The 14,767-nt window shown below is 46.9% G+C and overlaps 2 protein-coding genes across 3 annotated transcripts in view; both read right to left on the bottom strand.

Moving 5' to 3' along the window:
* Positions 1–2,057, bottom strand: part of LOC135553891 (4-aminobutyrate aminotransferase, mitochondrial-like) — a 59,332-nt gene extending 57,275 nt beyond the window's left edge. Inside the window, exon 1 of the mRNA XM_064985817.1 lies at positions 1,896–2,057. The gene's annotated coding sequence lies outside the window, so the exon portion shown is untranslated. The remainder of the gene's footprint in view (positions 1–1,895) is intronic.
* Positions 2,058–9,373: 7,316 nt separating this feature from the next.
* The window catches only part of LOC135554810 (methyltransferase-like protein 22), a 47,967-nt gene continuing 42,573 nt past the window's right edge, over positions 9,374–14,767 (bottom strand). For both annotated transcript variants that reach the window (XM_064987252.1, XM_064987251.1), the window contains exon 10: positions 9,374–12,050. In XM_064987252.1, the coding sequence (XP_064843324.1) occupies positions 12,018–12,050 (33 nt within the window). In that variant the 3' untranslated portion in view covers positions 9,374–12,017. The remainder of the gene's footprint in view (positions 12,051–14,767) is intronic.

The raw sequence follows: 14,767 nt of genomic DNA on the forward strand, positions 1-14,767 counted from the left end.
AAGACAGAGCTCTCAGTGTGTTTACGGTGCCCCCCCCCCCCCCCATAAAGACAGAGCTCTCAGAGTGTTTACGGTACCCCCCCCCATAAAGACAGAGCTCTCAGAGTGTTTACGGTACCCCCCCCCCATAAAGACAGAGCTCTCAGAGTGTTTACGGTACCCCCCCCCCCATAAAGACAGAGCTCTCAGAGTGTTTACGGTACCCCCCCCCATAAAGACAGAGCTCTCAGAGTGTTTACGTACCCCCATAAAGACAGAGCTCTCAGAGTGTTTACGGTACCCCCCCCCCATAAAGACAGAGCTCTCAGAGTGTTTACGGTACCCCCCCCCCCCCCCATAAAGACAGAGCTCTCAGAGTGTTTACGGTACCCCCCCATAAAGACAGGGCTCTCAGGGTGTTTACGGTACCCCCCCCCATAAAGACAGAGCTCTCAGAGTGTTTACGGTACCCCCCCCCATAAAGACAGAGCTCTCAGAGTGTTTACGGTACCCCCCCATAAAGACAGAGCTCTCAGAGTGTTTACGGTACCCCCCCATAAAGACAGAGCTCTCAGAGTGTTTACGGTACCCCCCCCCCATAAAGACAGGGCTCTCAGGGTGGTGTCTACAGTGTTGTGATCATTGTGTACCATAGACGTTACATGACTCTCTGTAAAAGGTGCTAGATCAACAGCACTGCAGGTTCAACTCAGTTCCTCCAGCCCAACCCTGGGAAGTTCAGTCTACTCTATTCTAGCCTTCCCACACCGTCTGTCCCCATCGGTCTCTGTAAGGACTTGGAGAGCGCTGGTTCATTTGTAAAGAGATATGGTGTGCATTTCAAATGGCACCCTATTCCCTATTTTAGTGCACTACTTTTGACCAGGGCCTATGAGGCTAAAGTAGTGCACTAAAATAGGGAATAGGCAAGGTGCCATTTGGGAACACATCCATGCTGTCAGAAGTTGAAGTGGTTTTGTACTGAAGCCTCCGGGGAGCCAGTGATTCCCACAACAACATCCCCACCCACATGGTCTAGGCTGTGACCTACAGTAACCTGACAGGTTCAAAAACATCCCTAATGACACCTGTTCCCTGTCCTAAAGCACTACTTGTCCTATTGACATCCTGACGATGCATTGTAACTACACCATGACGCGTTACACAGAGATGCCACACAAGTAGTTGTTGTTGTTATTCATTATACGGGACGATGCCTGCGAGCTCTGCACTAAGAGATGATAGGTGTCCGTAAAGTCAACGTGTTACAGGCTTGTGTTTTATGCAAATCAATCCTCGTTGCTTTTCGAACCAGAATAAACTGCCTGCCACTGGGCGCTATCAGAAGAACATTGCGCTGTTGCACAACAACTGTGGCCTAGTGCATCATGAACCGGTTCCGACTGGATCAGTCTGGATCCCTTCCGCAGAGAACGGGCAAGAAGAATTGAGTCTGTCTGTCTGCCGCAGACGACTAGAAGGCAGAATAAAAGCGACACAATGCGAAATGACCATCTAATCTCTAGGCTGCAAAGAACCGCAGCGCTACAGTGTCGTGACGTTATATAGACTAGTGGTCTATCTGGCGGCGCCGTTGACCTGTTCCCTAGCTAGAATACCCACTACCTACTCTACTCTATTGTATTGCTAACGAGAATATAGGCGAACGCGCGCACGTCAAGACAGAAAGTGTCCAGAGTCATTGCTAACTAAGTGCAGATGTGTCTTGCAAAGACGATTGAAAAGCGGCTTTATGAGCCATATAACAACTGGCGCGGTGGGCTCGATATGTCACCTGTCTGTGCGTCCTAGTGTGTGTGTGTGTGTGTGTGTGTGTGTGTGTGTGTGTGTGTGTGTGTGTGTAAGAGAGAAAGAGAGAGAGACACAGACAGATGACAGCGCATAGGGGAACTCACCGAGGCTTCACCCGGTACCGCTGGGCGCTTGGTGTCCGCTTGGGTCGTGCGGTAAGACTGGCTTGCTGAAACACTTTGTGTAAAAACGGCGGAGACGCGTACTGGAAGGATGAACAGAAAGACTGCCTTTAAATTATCAATCAGAATCTGTCCGTTTTGCTGGGAGGAGGCGGGTCCACGGGCAGGCTGACTGCGGCTCAGCCAATAGCAGAAGCCGAAGTAGTCAAAAGGAACTAATACTGGCCAATGAGCGACGTGGCTTCACAGTTCAGCGGAACTCCAGACGATTCATCGAAGCGAATCACGACATCTACGTTCACAAAGTATCAGTTTCACAGAACAGTGTCAATGTAGCGGACTGGCTAAACACGATCCACTCAATGATACAACTAGGAAACGTTATATTGGACGCATACACGGATTATGTCAGAGTCTCAGAGAGCATAACAACCTAGTTTAAATGACTGATAGGCGTGGATACAATGTAGACCTATGTGACCGACATACCTTTTGATTTTTACTTTATTTAACTAGGCAAGTCAGTTAAGAACAAATTCTTATTTTCAATGACGGCCTAGGAACAGTGGGTTAACTGCCTGTTCAGGGGCAGAACGACAGATTTGTACCTGGTCAGCTCGGGGATATGAATTTGCAACCTTTCTAGTCCAACGCTCTAACCACTAGGCTGCCCTGCCGCCCCAACCTTTGCTCCGAGTCAATCGTTCATGACGCGTATCAACATTTGCCGAAGAAGTGACCGGCTACAGTTGCCTATTGACAGCTTTTCAGATGACACCCAAGGCTTCACTCTCCCGATATCTACTGCAGCCCTCATCCCCCACCCGTTCTGACAGTCACATTCTGTTATTAAAGGTCCCCAAAGCACACACATCCCTGGTCGCTCGTCTTTTCAGTTCGCTGCAGCTAACGTCTGGAACGAGCTGCAACAAACACTCAAACTGAACAGTTTTATCTCAATCTCTATATTCAAAGACTCAATCATGGACACTCTTACTGACAGTTGTGGCTGCTTTGTGTGATGTGTTGTTGTCTCTACATTCTTGCCCTTTGTGCTGGTGTCTGTGCCCAATAATGTTTGTACCCTGCTTTGTGCTGCTACTATGTTGTTGTCATGTGTTGCTGCCATGCTATGTTGTCGTATTAGGTCTCTATGCAGTGTTGTCTCTCTTGTTCTGATGTGTGTTTTGTCATATATTTAATTTAATGTATTTTTAATCCCAGCTCCCGTGCCCCCAGAAGGCCTTTTGGTAGGCTGTCATTGTAAATAAGATAAGAATTTGTTCACTGACTTGCCCAGTTAAATAAAGGTTAAATAAGTACAACTAAAATTCTGACTACATAGAACTCTATTCCACAGTACTACATAGAGCCATGACTACATGGAACTCTATTCCACAGTACTACATAGAGCCATGACTACATGGAACTCTATTCCACAGTACTACATAGAGCCATGACTACATGGAACTCTATTCCACAGTACTACATAGAGTCATGACTACATGGAACTCTATTCCACAGTACTGCATAGAACCATGACTCCATGGAACTCTACTCCACAGAACTACATAGAGCCATGACTACATGAAAACTCTATTCCACAGAACTACATAGAGCCATGACTCTATTCCACAGTACTACATAGAACCATGACTCCATGGAACTCTACTCCACAGAACTACATATAGCCATGACGACATGGAACTCTATTCCACAGAACTATATAGAGCCATGACGACATGGAACTCTATTCCACATCAAGTAACTGATGCAGCATTAAAAACAGATTTAAAAAGCAGCTCAAATCAAAGTTCATTCGTCACGTGGTGTGGTAGACCTTACAGTGAAATGCTTACTTACAACAGGCTTTAACCAAAAGGCTAAACCCCAGGAAGAGTAGCTGCTGCCTTGGCAGGAACTAATGGGGATCCATAATAAACCCCAGGAAGAGTAGCTGCTGCCTTGACAGGAACTAATGGGGATCCATAATAAACCCCAGGAAGAGTAGCTGCTGCCTTGGCAGGAACTAATGGGGATCCATAATAAACCCCAGGAAGAGTAGCTGCTGCCTTGGCAGGAACTAATGGGGATCCATAATAAACCCCAGGAAGAGTAGCTGCTGCCTTGGCAGGAACTAATGGGGATCCATAATAAACCCCAGGAAGAGTAGCTGCTGCCTTGGCAGGAACTAATGGGGATCCATAATAAACCCCAGGGAGAGTAGCTGCTGCCTTGACAGGAACTAATGGGGATCCATAATAAACCACAGGAAGAGTAGCTGCTGCCTTGGCAGGAAATAATGGGGATCCATAATAAACCCCAGGGAGAGTAGCTGCTGCCTTGACAGGAACTAATGGGGATCCATAATAAACCACAGGAAGAGTAGCTGCTGCCTTGGCAGGAACTAATGGGGATCCATAATAAACCCCAGGAAGAGTAGCTGCTGCCTTGGCAGGAACTAATGGGGATCCATAATAAACCCCAGGGAGAGTAGCTGCTGCCTTGGCAGGAAATAATGGGGATCCATAATAAACCCCAGGGAGAGTAGCTGCTGCCTTGACAGGAACTAATGGGGATCCATAATAAACCACAGGAAGAGTAGCTGCTGCCTTGGCAGGAACTAATGGGGATCCATAATAAACCCCAGGAAGAGTAGCTGCTGCCTTGGCAGGAACTAATGGGGATCCATAATAAACCCCAGGGAGAGTAGCTGCTGCCTTGGCAGGAAATAATGGGGATCCATAATAAACCCCAGGGAGAGTAGCTGCTGCCTTGGCAGGAAATAATGGAGATCCATCATAAACCCCAGGGAGAGTAGCTGCTGCCCTGGCAGGAACTAATGGGGATCCATAATAAACCCCAGGGAGAGTAGCTGCTGCCTTGGCAGGAAATAATGGGGATCCATAATAAACCCCAGGAAGAGTAGCTGCTGCCTTGGCAGGAACTAATGGGGATCCATAATAAAGCCCAGGAAGAGTAGCTGCTGCCTTGGCAGGAACTAATGGGGATCCATAATAAAGCCCAGGGAGAGTAGCTGCTGCCTTGGCAGGAAATAATGGGGATCCATTATAAACCCCAGGAAGAGTAGCTGCTGCCTTGGCAGGAACTAATGGGGATCCATAATAAACCCCAGGAAGAGTAGCTGCTGCCTTGGCAGGAACTAATGGGGATCCATAATAAAGCACAGGAAGAGTAGCTGCTGCCTTGGCAGGAACTAATGGGGATCCATAATAAAGCCCAGGGAGAGTAGCTGCTGCCTTGGCAGGAACTAATGGGGATCCATAATAAACCCCAGGAAGAGTAGCTGCTGCCTTGGCAGGAACTAATGGGGATCCATAATATAGCACAGGAAGAGTAGCTGCTGCCTTGACAGGAACTAATGGGGATCCATAATAAACCCCAGGAAGAGTAGCTGCTGCCTTGGCAGGAAATAATGGGGATCCATAATAAAGCCCAGGAAGAGTAGCTGCTGCCTTGGCAGGAACTAATGGGGATCCATAATAAAGCCCAGGGAGAGTAGCTGCTGCCTTGGCAGGAAATAATGGGGATCCATTATAAACCCCAGGAAGAGTAGCTGCTGCCTTGGCAGGAACTAATGGGGATCCATAATAAACCCCAGGAAGAGTAGCTGCTGCCTTGGCAGGAACTAATGGGGATCCATAATAAAGCACAGGAAGAGTAGCTGCTGCCTTGGCAGGAACTAATGGGGATCCATAATAAAGCCCAGGGAGAGTAGCTGCTGCCTTGGCAGGAACTAATGGGGATCCATAATAAACCCCAGGAAGAGTAGCTGCTGCCTTGGCAGGAACTAATGGGGATCCATAATATAGCACAGGAAGAGTAGCTGCTGCCTTGACAGGAACTAATGGGGATCCATAATAAACCCCAGGAAGAGTAGCTGCTGCCTTGGCAGGAACTAATGGGGATCCATAATAAACCCCAGGAAGAGTAGCTGCTGCCTTGGCAGGAACTAATGGGGATCCATAATAAACCCCAGGAAGAGTAGCTGCTGCCTTGGCAGGAAATAATGGGGATCCATAATAAACCCCAGGAAGAGTAGCTGCTGCCTTGGCAGGAACTAATGGGGATCCATAATAAACCCCAGGAAGAGTAGCTGCTGCCTTGGCAGGAACTAATGGGGATCCATAATAAACCCCAGGAAGAGTAGCTGCTGCCTTGGCAGGAACTAATGGGGATCCATAATAAACCCCAGGGAGAGTAGCTGCTGCCTTGGCAAGAACTAATGGGGATCCATAATAAACCCCAGGAAGAGTAGTTGATGCCTTGGCAGGAACTAATGGGGATCCATAATAAAGCCCAGGAAGACTAGCTGCTGCCTTGGCAAGAACTAATGGGGATCCATAATAAACCCCAGGAAGAGTAGTTGATGCCTTGGCAGGAACTAATGGGGATCCATAATAAAGCCCAGGAAGACTAGCTGCTGCCTTGGCAAGAACTAATGGGGATCCATAATAAACCCCAGGAAGAGTAGTTGATGCCTTGGCAGGAACTAATGGGGATCCATAATAAAGCCCAGGAAGACTAGCTGCTGCCTTGGCAAGAACTAATGGGGATCCATAATAAACCCCAGGAAGAGTAGTTGATGCCTTGGCAGGAACTAATGGGGATCCATAATAAAGCCCAGGAAGACTAGCTGCTGCCTTGGCAAGAACTAATGGGGATCCATAATAAACCCCAGGAAGAGTAGTTGATGCCTTGGCAGGAACTAATGGGGATCCATAATAAAGCCCAGGAAGACTAGCTGCTGCCTTGGCAAGAACTAATGGGGATCCATAATAAACCCCAGGAAGAGTAGTTGATGCCTTGGCAGGAACTAATGGGGATCCATAATAAAGCCCAGGAAGACTAGCTGCTGCCTTGGCAAGAACTAATGGGGATCCATAATAAACCCCAGGAAGAGTAGCTGCTGCCTTGGCAAGAACTAATGGGGATCCATAATAAACCCCAGGGAGAGTAGCTGCTGCCTTGGCAAGAACTAATGGGGATCCATAATAAACCCCAGGAAGAGTAGCTGCTGCCTTGGCAGGAACTAATGGGGATCCATAATAAACCCCAGGGAGAGTAGCTGCTGCCTTGGCAGGAACTAATGGGGATCCATAATAAACCCCAGGAAGAGTAGCTGCTGCCTTGGCAGGAACTAATGGGGATCCATAATAAACCCCAGGAAGAGTAGCTGCTGCCTTGGCAGGAACTAATGGGGATCCATAATAAACCCCAGGAAGAGTAGCTGCTGCCTTGGCAGGAACTAATGGGGATCCATAATAAACCCCAGGAAGAGTAGCTGCTGCCTTGGCAGAAACTAATGGGGATCCATAATAAACCCCAGGAAGAGTAGCTGCTGCCTTGGCAGGAACTAATGGGGATCCATAATAAACCCCAGGAAGAGTAGCTGCTGCCTTGACAGGAACTAATGGGGATCCATAATAAACCCCAGGAAGAGTAGCTGCTGCCTTGGCAGGAAATAATGGGGATCCATAATAAACCCCAGGAAGAGTAGCTGCTGCCTTGACAGGAACTAATGGGGATCCATAATAAACCCCAGGAAGAGTAGCTGCTGCCTTGGCAGGAACTAATGGGGATCCATAATAAACCCCAGGAAGAGTAGCTGCTGCCTTGACAGGAACTAATGGGGATCCATAATAAACCCCAGGAAAAGTAGCTGCTGCCTTGGCAGGAAATAATGGGGATCCATAATAAACCCCAGGAAGAGTAGCTGCTGCCTTGGCAGGAACTAATGGGGATCCATAATAAACCCCAGGAAGAGTAGCTGCTGCCTTGGCAGGAACTAATGGGGATCCATAATAAAGCCCAGGAAGAGTAGCTGCTGCCTTGGCAGGAACTAATGGGGATCCATAATAAACCCCAGGAAGAGTAGCTGCTGCCTTGGCAGGAACTAATGGGGATCCATAATAAACCCCAGGAAGAGTAGCTGCTGCCTTGGCAGGAACTAATGGGGATCCATAATAAACCCCAGGAAGAGTAGCTGCTGCCTTGGCAGGAACTAATAGGGATCCATAATAAACCCCAGGAAGAGTAGCTTCTGCTTTGGCAGGAACTAATGGGGATCCATAATAAACCCCAGGAAGAGTATCTGCTGCCTTGGCAGGAACTAATGGGGATCCATAATAAATACAAATACACCAGAGGAATAGACAGCCTGCCCACATCCGACGATAACTTAAGAGAGGAACACAGAGCTCCCTCTGCTGGTCACTCTGGGGTATGGCATTAGTTAATTTCTTTACAGAACACACATAGCTCCCCCTGCTGGTCACTCTGGGGTATGGCATTAGTTAATTTCTGTACAGAACACACATAGCTCCCCCTGCAGGTAACTCTGGTGTATGGCATTAGTTAATTTCTGTACAGAACACACATAGCTCCCCCTGCAGGTCACTCTGGTGTATGGCATTAGTTAATTTCTGTACAGAACACACATAGCTCCCCCTGCAGGTAACTCTGGTGTATGGCATTAGTTAATTTCTGTACAGAACACACATAGCTCCCCCTGCAGGTCACTCTGGGGTATGGCATTAGTTAATTTCTTTACAGAACACACATAGCTCCCCCTGCTGGTCACTCTGGTGTATGGCATTAGTTAATTTCTTTACAGAACACACATAGCTCCCCCTGCAGGTCACTCTGGTGTATGGCATTAGTTAATTTCTGTACAGAACACACATAGCTCCCCCTGCAGGTAACTCTGGTGTATGGCATTAGTTAATTTCTGTACAGAACACACATAGCTCCCCCTGCAGGTAACTCTGGTGTATGGCATTAGTTAATTTCTGTACAGAACACACATAGCTCCCCCTGCAGGTCACTCTGGGGTATGGCATTAGTTAATTTCTGTACAGAACACACAGAGCTCCCCCTGCAGGTCACTCTGGGCTATTGCATTGGTTCATTTCTAGAATCAAACACTTCCATTTCACAACAGGATGCTGAAAAACGAGTCCAATGCATTTGTCTCACCAGGGTTATATTATTGAAACACCCTCCTGTCTAGTGGCTCAACTAAAACCCTGCAACTTGTTTCAGTTTCTAGTTTGATTAGTCCTATGTACAGAACACACACATGGTAACAGGAAGTTATCATTCCTTTTGGGGGGGGGGGGGGTTGATATGTATGTCTCCGACTTCCTCAACTCATCAATATTCATGATTCATTCAGGATGATCTGTAACCATGGTAACATCCATGTTTAGAAACATTCTATTTGTATTTATAGGATTTACAAGCTTGATGTAGTCAATGGGTGCTGTGAATATGGGCCCAAATATCCTCTTTAATAGTTTAATACACCAGTGGATCTGTCCCAATACTTTGTCCCTTCAAATGGGGGGGGGGGGGGGGGGGGGGGGGGACTATTTACAACAAGCGCTGTCATTTCTAAATGGTTCACCTGATATGGATGAAAATACACTCAAATTAAAGCTGACAGTCTGAACTTTAATCTCATAAGTCATTGTACCATTTCAAATCCAAAAGTGTTGGGGGTACAGAGCCGGAACAACAACAAAACATGTCACTGTCCCAATACTTTTGGAGCGAACTGTATATATTGACGGATAACACTTATGACTGAGGAGCTTAACTGTCTTACCGGATCAGATAAGCTTGTTATCCTCCACTGTGTGTAAAGAATGTCATTGTAAACAAACACTGTATAGCCTGAAAACACAGTTAAAACCATCATTCTGCTCTCATAGACGGTCAGTCGTAGCTCTGTCTATGAATTTGAGAGTGGCTCCATGCCTCAGCTGTTGACATGACAAAGTGGACATTTTTTGTTGAAATAAATCAATAACTTGTATTTTATTTAGTCATTTTGAATAATTGTGAAATAAACAGTGCTGTGGTCTCGTATCAATATACACACACTACTAACACTATATGTCTGCTTATAAAGCTCTTATAAACATTATTAGGTAGTTTATTTTATTAAATACATGAACTTAGAAAATACTGATTGATAAACGGTTTATTTACTCAATTGTTAACAAGCTATTTAATAATGTCTTATAAGTTATAAACAGACATTAAGGTAGTGTCCCATAGGACTCTGGTCCCTATATAGTGCACTGTTTCAGGGTCCATAGGGCTCTAGACCAGGGTCCACAGGGCTCTAGACCAGGGTCCACAGGGCTCTAGACCAGGGTCCACAGGGCTCTAGACCAGGGTCCACAGGGCTCTAGACCAGGGTCCATAGGGCTCTAGACCAGGGTCCACAGGGCTCTAGACCAGGGTCCACAGGGCTCTAGACCAGGGTCCACAGGGCTCTAGACCAGGGTCCACAGGGCTCTAGACCAGGGTCCACAGGGCTCTAGACCAGGGTCCACAGGGCTCTAGACCAGGGTCCACAGGGCTCTAGACCAGGGTCCACAGGGCTCTAGACCAGGGTCCATAGGGCTCTAGACCAGGGTCCACAGGGCTCTAGACCAGGGTCCACAGGGCTCTAGACCAGGGTCCACAGGGCTCTAGACCAGGGTCCACAGGGCTCTGGACCAGGGTCCATAGGGCTCTAGACCAGGGTCCACAGGGCTCTAGACCAGGGTCCACAGGGCTCTAGACCAGGGTCCACAGGGCTCTAGACCAGGGTCCACAGGGCTCTAGACCAGGGTCCATAGGGCTCTAGACCAGGGTCCATAGGGCTCTAGACCAGGGTCCATAGGGCTCTAGACCAGGGTCCATAGGGCTCTAGACCAGGGTCCACAGGGCTCTAGACCAGGGTCCACAGGGCTCTAGACCAGGGTCCACAGGGCTCTAGACCAGGGTCCATAGGGCTCTAGACCAGGGTCCACAGGGCTCTAGACCAGGGTCCATAGGGCTCTAGACCAGGGTCCATAGGGCTCTAGACCAGGGTCCACAGGGCTCTAGACCAGGGTCCATAGGGCTCTAGACCAGGGTCCATAGGGCTCTAGACCAGGGTCCACAGGGCTCTAGACCAGGGTCCATAGGGTTCTAGACCAGGGTCCATAGGGCTCTAGACCAGGGTCCATAGGGCTCTAGACCAGGGTCCATAGGACTCTAGACCAGGGTCCACAGGGCTCTAGACCAGGGTCCACAGGGCTCTAGACCAGGGTCCACAGGGCTTTAGACCAGGGTCCATAGGGCTCTAGACCAGGGTCCACAGGGCTCTAGACCAGGGTCCACAGGGCTCTAGACCAGGGTCCACAGGGCTCTAGACCAGGGTCCACAGGGCTCTAGACCAGGGTCCACAGGGCTCTAGACCAGGGTCCACAGGGCTCTAGACCAGGGTCCATAGGGCTCTAGACCAGGGTCCATAGGGCTCTAGACCAGGGTCCATAGGGCTCTGGTCTAAAGTAGTGCACTTTATTGAGGATATGATACCATTTGGGATGCATCCCAGGTCAGTGTTGACCTGATCACTCATCATTTACACTTACAACATTCAGAGGTTATGGGGCTGTCCCATTTTACCAGTTCACTTCAATCCAACAGCAAGTAAATGAGAATATAGTGAATATATATATCACAACCCCTGGTCTGAGCTTAAAAACATCTCATTTAACAAGTGAGTTCATTTCCAGAGATCATCCCTAGTGTCTTTGTTCACTGCTGTCCAGCTGCCCTGATTAAAATGACTGCTATTAGTTCACTCAACCATCTATATGTTTTATCAATACCTTCTCAACACTGACCACAAGAGGCTCCGAAAACACTAGGTCTAAGATCAGAAAACTCCATGGGGCAGGTCTAAGATCAGAATACTCCACGGAGAAGGTCTAGGGAGCAGGTCTAGGAGCAGGTCGAGGAGCAGGTCTAGGAGCAGGTCTAGGAGCAGGTCTAGGAGCAGGTCTAGGAGCAGGTCTAGGAGCAGGTCCAGGAGCAGGTCCAGGAGCAGGTCTAGGAGCAGGTCTAGGAGCAGGTCAAAGGAGCAGGTCTAGGAGCAGGTCCAGGAGCAGGTCTAGGAGCAGGTCTAGGAGCAGGTCTAGGAGCAGGTCTAAGGAGCAGGTCTAGGAGCAGGTCTAGGAGCAGGTCTAGGAGCAGGTCCAGGAGCAGGTCTAAGGAGCAGGTCTAGGAGCAGGTCTAGGAGCAGGTCAGCTCCTCAGAGGGTTAGACAGGCACCGTTGTCACTTTCCACAACTCCTGAAAAAGAGAAAGTCGAACATTGGAATTGGGGTCATGCCTCAACACACCTACAACACGTTCTGATTGGCCAGTGAGGGGGTCATGCCTCAACACACCTACAACACGTTCTGATTGGCCAGTGAGGGGGTCATGCCTCAACACACCTACAACACGTTCTGATTGGCCAGTGAGGGGGTCATGCCTCAACACACCTACAGCACGTTCTGATTGGCCAGTGAGGGGGTCATGCCTCAACACACCTACAACACGTTCTGATTGGCCAGTGAGGGGGTCATGCCTCAATACACCTACAACACGTTCTGATTGGCCAGTGAGGGGGTCATGCCTCAACACACCTACAACACGTTCTGATTGGCCAGTGAGGGGGTCATGCCTCAACACACCAACAACAAGTTCTGATTGGCCAGTTAGGGGGTCATGCCTCAACACACCTACAACACGTTCTGATTGGCCAGTGAGGGGGTCATGCCTCAACACACCAACAACACGTTCTGATTGGCCAGTGAGGGGGTCATGCCTCAACACACCTACAACACGTTCTGATTGGCCAGTGAGGGGGGTCATGCCTCAACACACCTACAACACGTTCTGATTGGCCAGTGAGGGGGTCATTAAAACCCAGCCCTTTCGCGCCACCGCCCGCTATTGCGCTCATAATTCCGGCTGTTGAAAATAGCCAAAATATTTCCACCCTGGACCTATAGTGCTTCCCCCAGCGCTAAGATGTACCATTGTGTTAAGCTTTGTAGATATACCAATGTGTTAGCTTAGTAGATTTTTCTTTGTGTTAGCTTTGTAGATGTACCATTGTAATAGCTGAGTAGATTTGCCATTGTGATAGCTGAGTAGATTTACCTTTGTGCTAGCTGAGTAGATTTGCCATTGTGCTAGCTGAGTAGATTTGCCATTGTGATAGCTGAGTAGATTTGCCATTGTGATAGCTGAGTAGATTTGCCATTGTGCTAGCTGAGTAGATTTGCCATTGTGCTAGCTGAGTAGATTTACCATTGTGATAGCTGAGTAGATTTGCCATTGTGCTAGCTGAGTAGATTTACCATTGTGATAGCTGAGTAGATTTGCCATTGTAATAGCTGAGTAGATTTACCATTGTGATAGCTGAGTAGATTTGCCATTGTGCTAGCTGAGTAGATTTGCCATTGTAATAGCTGAGTAGATTTACCATTGTGATAGTTGAGTAGATTTGCCATTGTGCTAGCTGAGTAGATTTGCCATTGTGATAGCTGAGTAGATTTGCCATTGTGATAGCTGAGTAGATTTGCCATTGTGCTAGCTGAGTAGATTTGCCATTGTGCTAGCTGAGTAGATTTGCCATTGTGCTAGCTGAGTAGATTTGCCATTGTGCTAGCTGAGTAGATTTACCATTGTGATAGCTGAGTAGATTTGCCATTGTAATAGCTGAGTAGATTTACCATTGTGATAGCTGAGTAGATTTGCCATTGTGATAGCTGAGAGCCCCCAGTCTCACAGTATAGTGGAAATATAAGGATATAGTACTAGAAACATTCTGTTGGGTTTAGGATATAGTACTAGAAACATTCTGTTGGGTTTAGGATATAGTACTAGAAACATACTGTTGGGTTTAGGATATAGTACTAGAAACATTCTGTTGGGTTTAGGATATAGTACTAGAAACATTCTGTTGGATAGGGGTTTAGGATATAGTACTAGAAACATTCTGTTGGGTTTAGGATATAGTACTAGAAACATTCTGTTGGGTTTAGGATATAGTACTAGAAACATTCTGTTGGGTTTAGGATATAGTACTAGAAACATTCTGTTGGGTTTAGGATATAGTACTAGAAACATTCTGTTGGGTTTAGGATATAGTACTAGAAACATTCTGTTGGATAGGGGTTTAGGATATAGTACTAGAAACATTCTGTTGGCTTTAGGATATAGTACTAGAAACATTCTGTTGGGTTTAGGATATAGTACTAGAAACATTCTGTTGGGTTTAGGATATAGTACTAGAAACATTCTGTTGGGTTTAGGATATAGTACTAGAAACATTCTGTTGGGTTTAGGATATAGTACTAGAAACATCCTGTTGGGTTTAGGATATAGTACTAGAAACATTCTGTTGGGTTTAGGATATAGTACTAGAAACATTCTGTTGGGTTTAGGATATAGTACTAGAAACATTCTGTTGGGTTTAGGATATAGTACTAGAAACATTCTGTTGGCTTTAGGATATAGTACTAGAAACATTCTGTTGTGTTTAGGATATAGTACTAGAAACATTCTGTTGGGTTTAGGATATAGTACTAGAAACATTCTGTTGTGTTTAGGATATAGTACTAGAAACATTCTGTTGGGTTTAGGATATAGTACTAGAAACATTCTGTTGGGTTTAGGATATAGTACTAGAAACATTCTGTTGGGTTTAGGATATAGTACTAGAAACATTCTGTTGGATAGGGGTTTAGGATATAGTACTAGAAACATTCTGTTGGACAGGGGTTTAGGATATAGTACTAGAAACATTCTGTTGGGTTTAGGATATAGTACTAGAAACATACTGTTGGGTTTAGGATATAGTACTAGAAACATTCTGTTGGGTTTAGGATATAGTACTAGAAACATTCTGTTGAGTTTAGGATATAGTACTAGAAACATACTGTTGGATTTAGGATATAGTACTAGAAACATACTGTTGGGTTTAGGATATAGTACTAGAAACATTCTGTTGGGTT

This window comes from Oncorhynchus masou, chromosome 14 (genome assembly GCF_036934945.1).
Source record: "Oncorhynchus masou masou isolate Uvic2021 chromosome 14, UVic_Omas_1.1, whole genome shotgun sequence".
Lineage (NCBI taxonomy): Eukaryota > Metazoa > Chordata > Actinopteri > Salmoniformes > Salmonidae > Oncorhynchus > Oncorhynchus masou.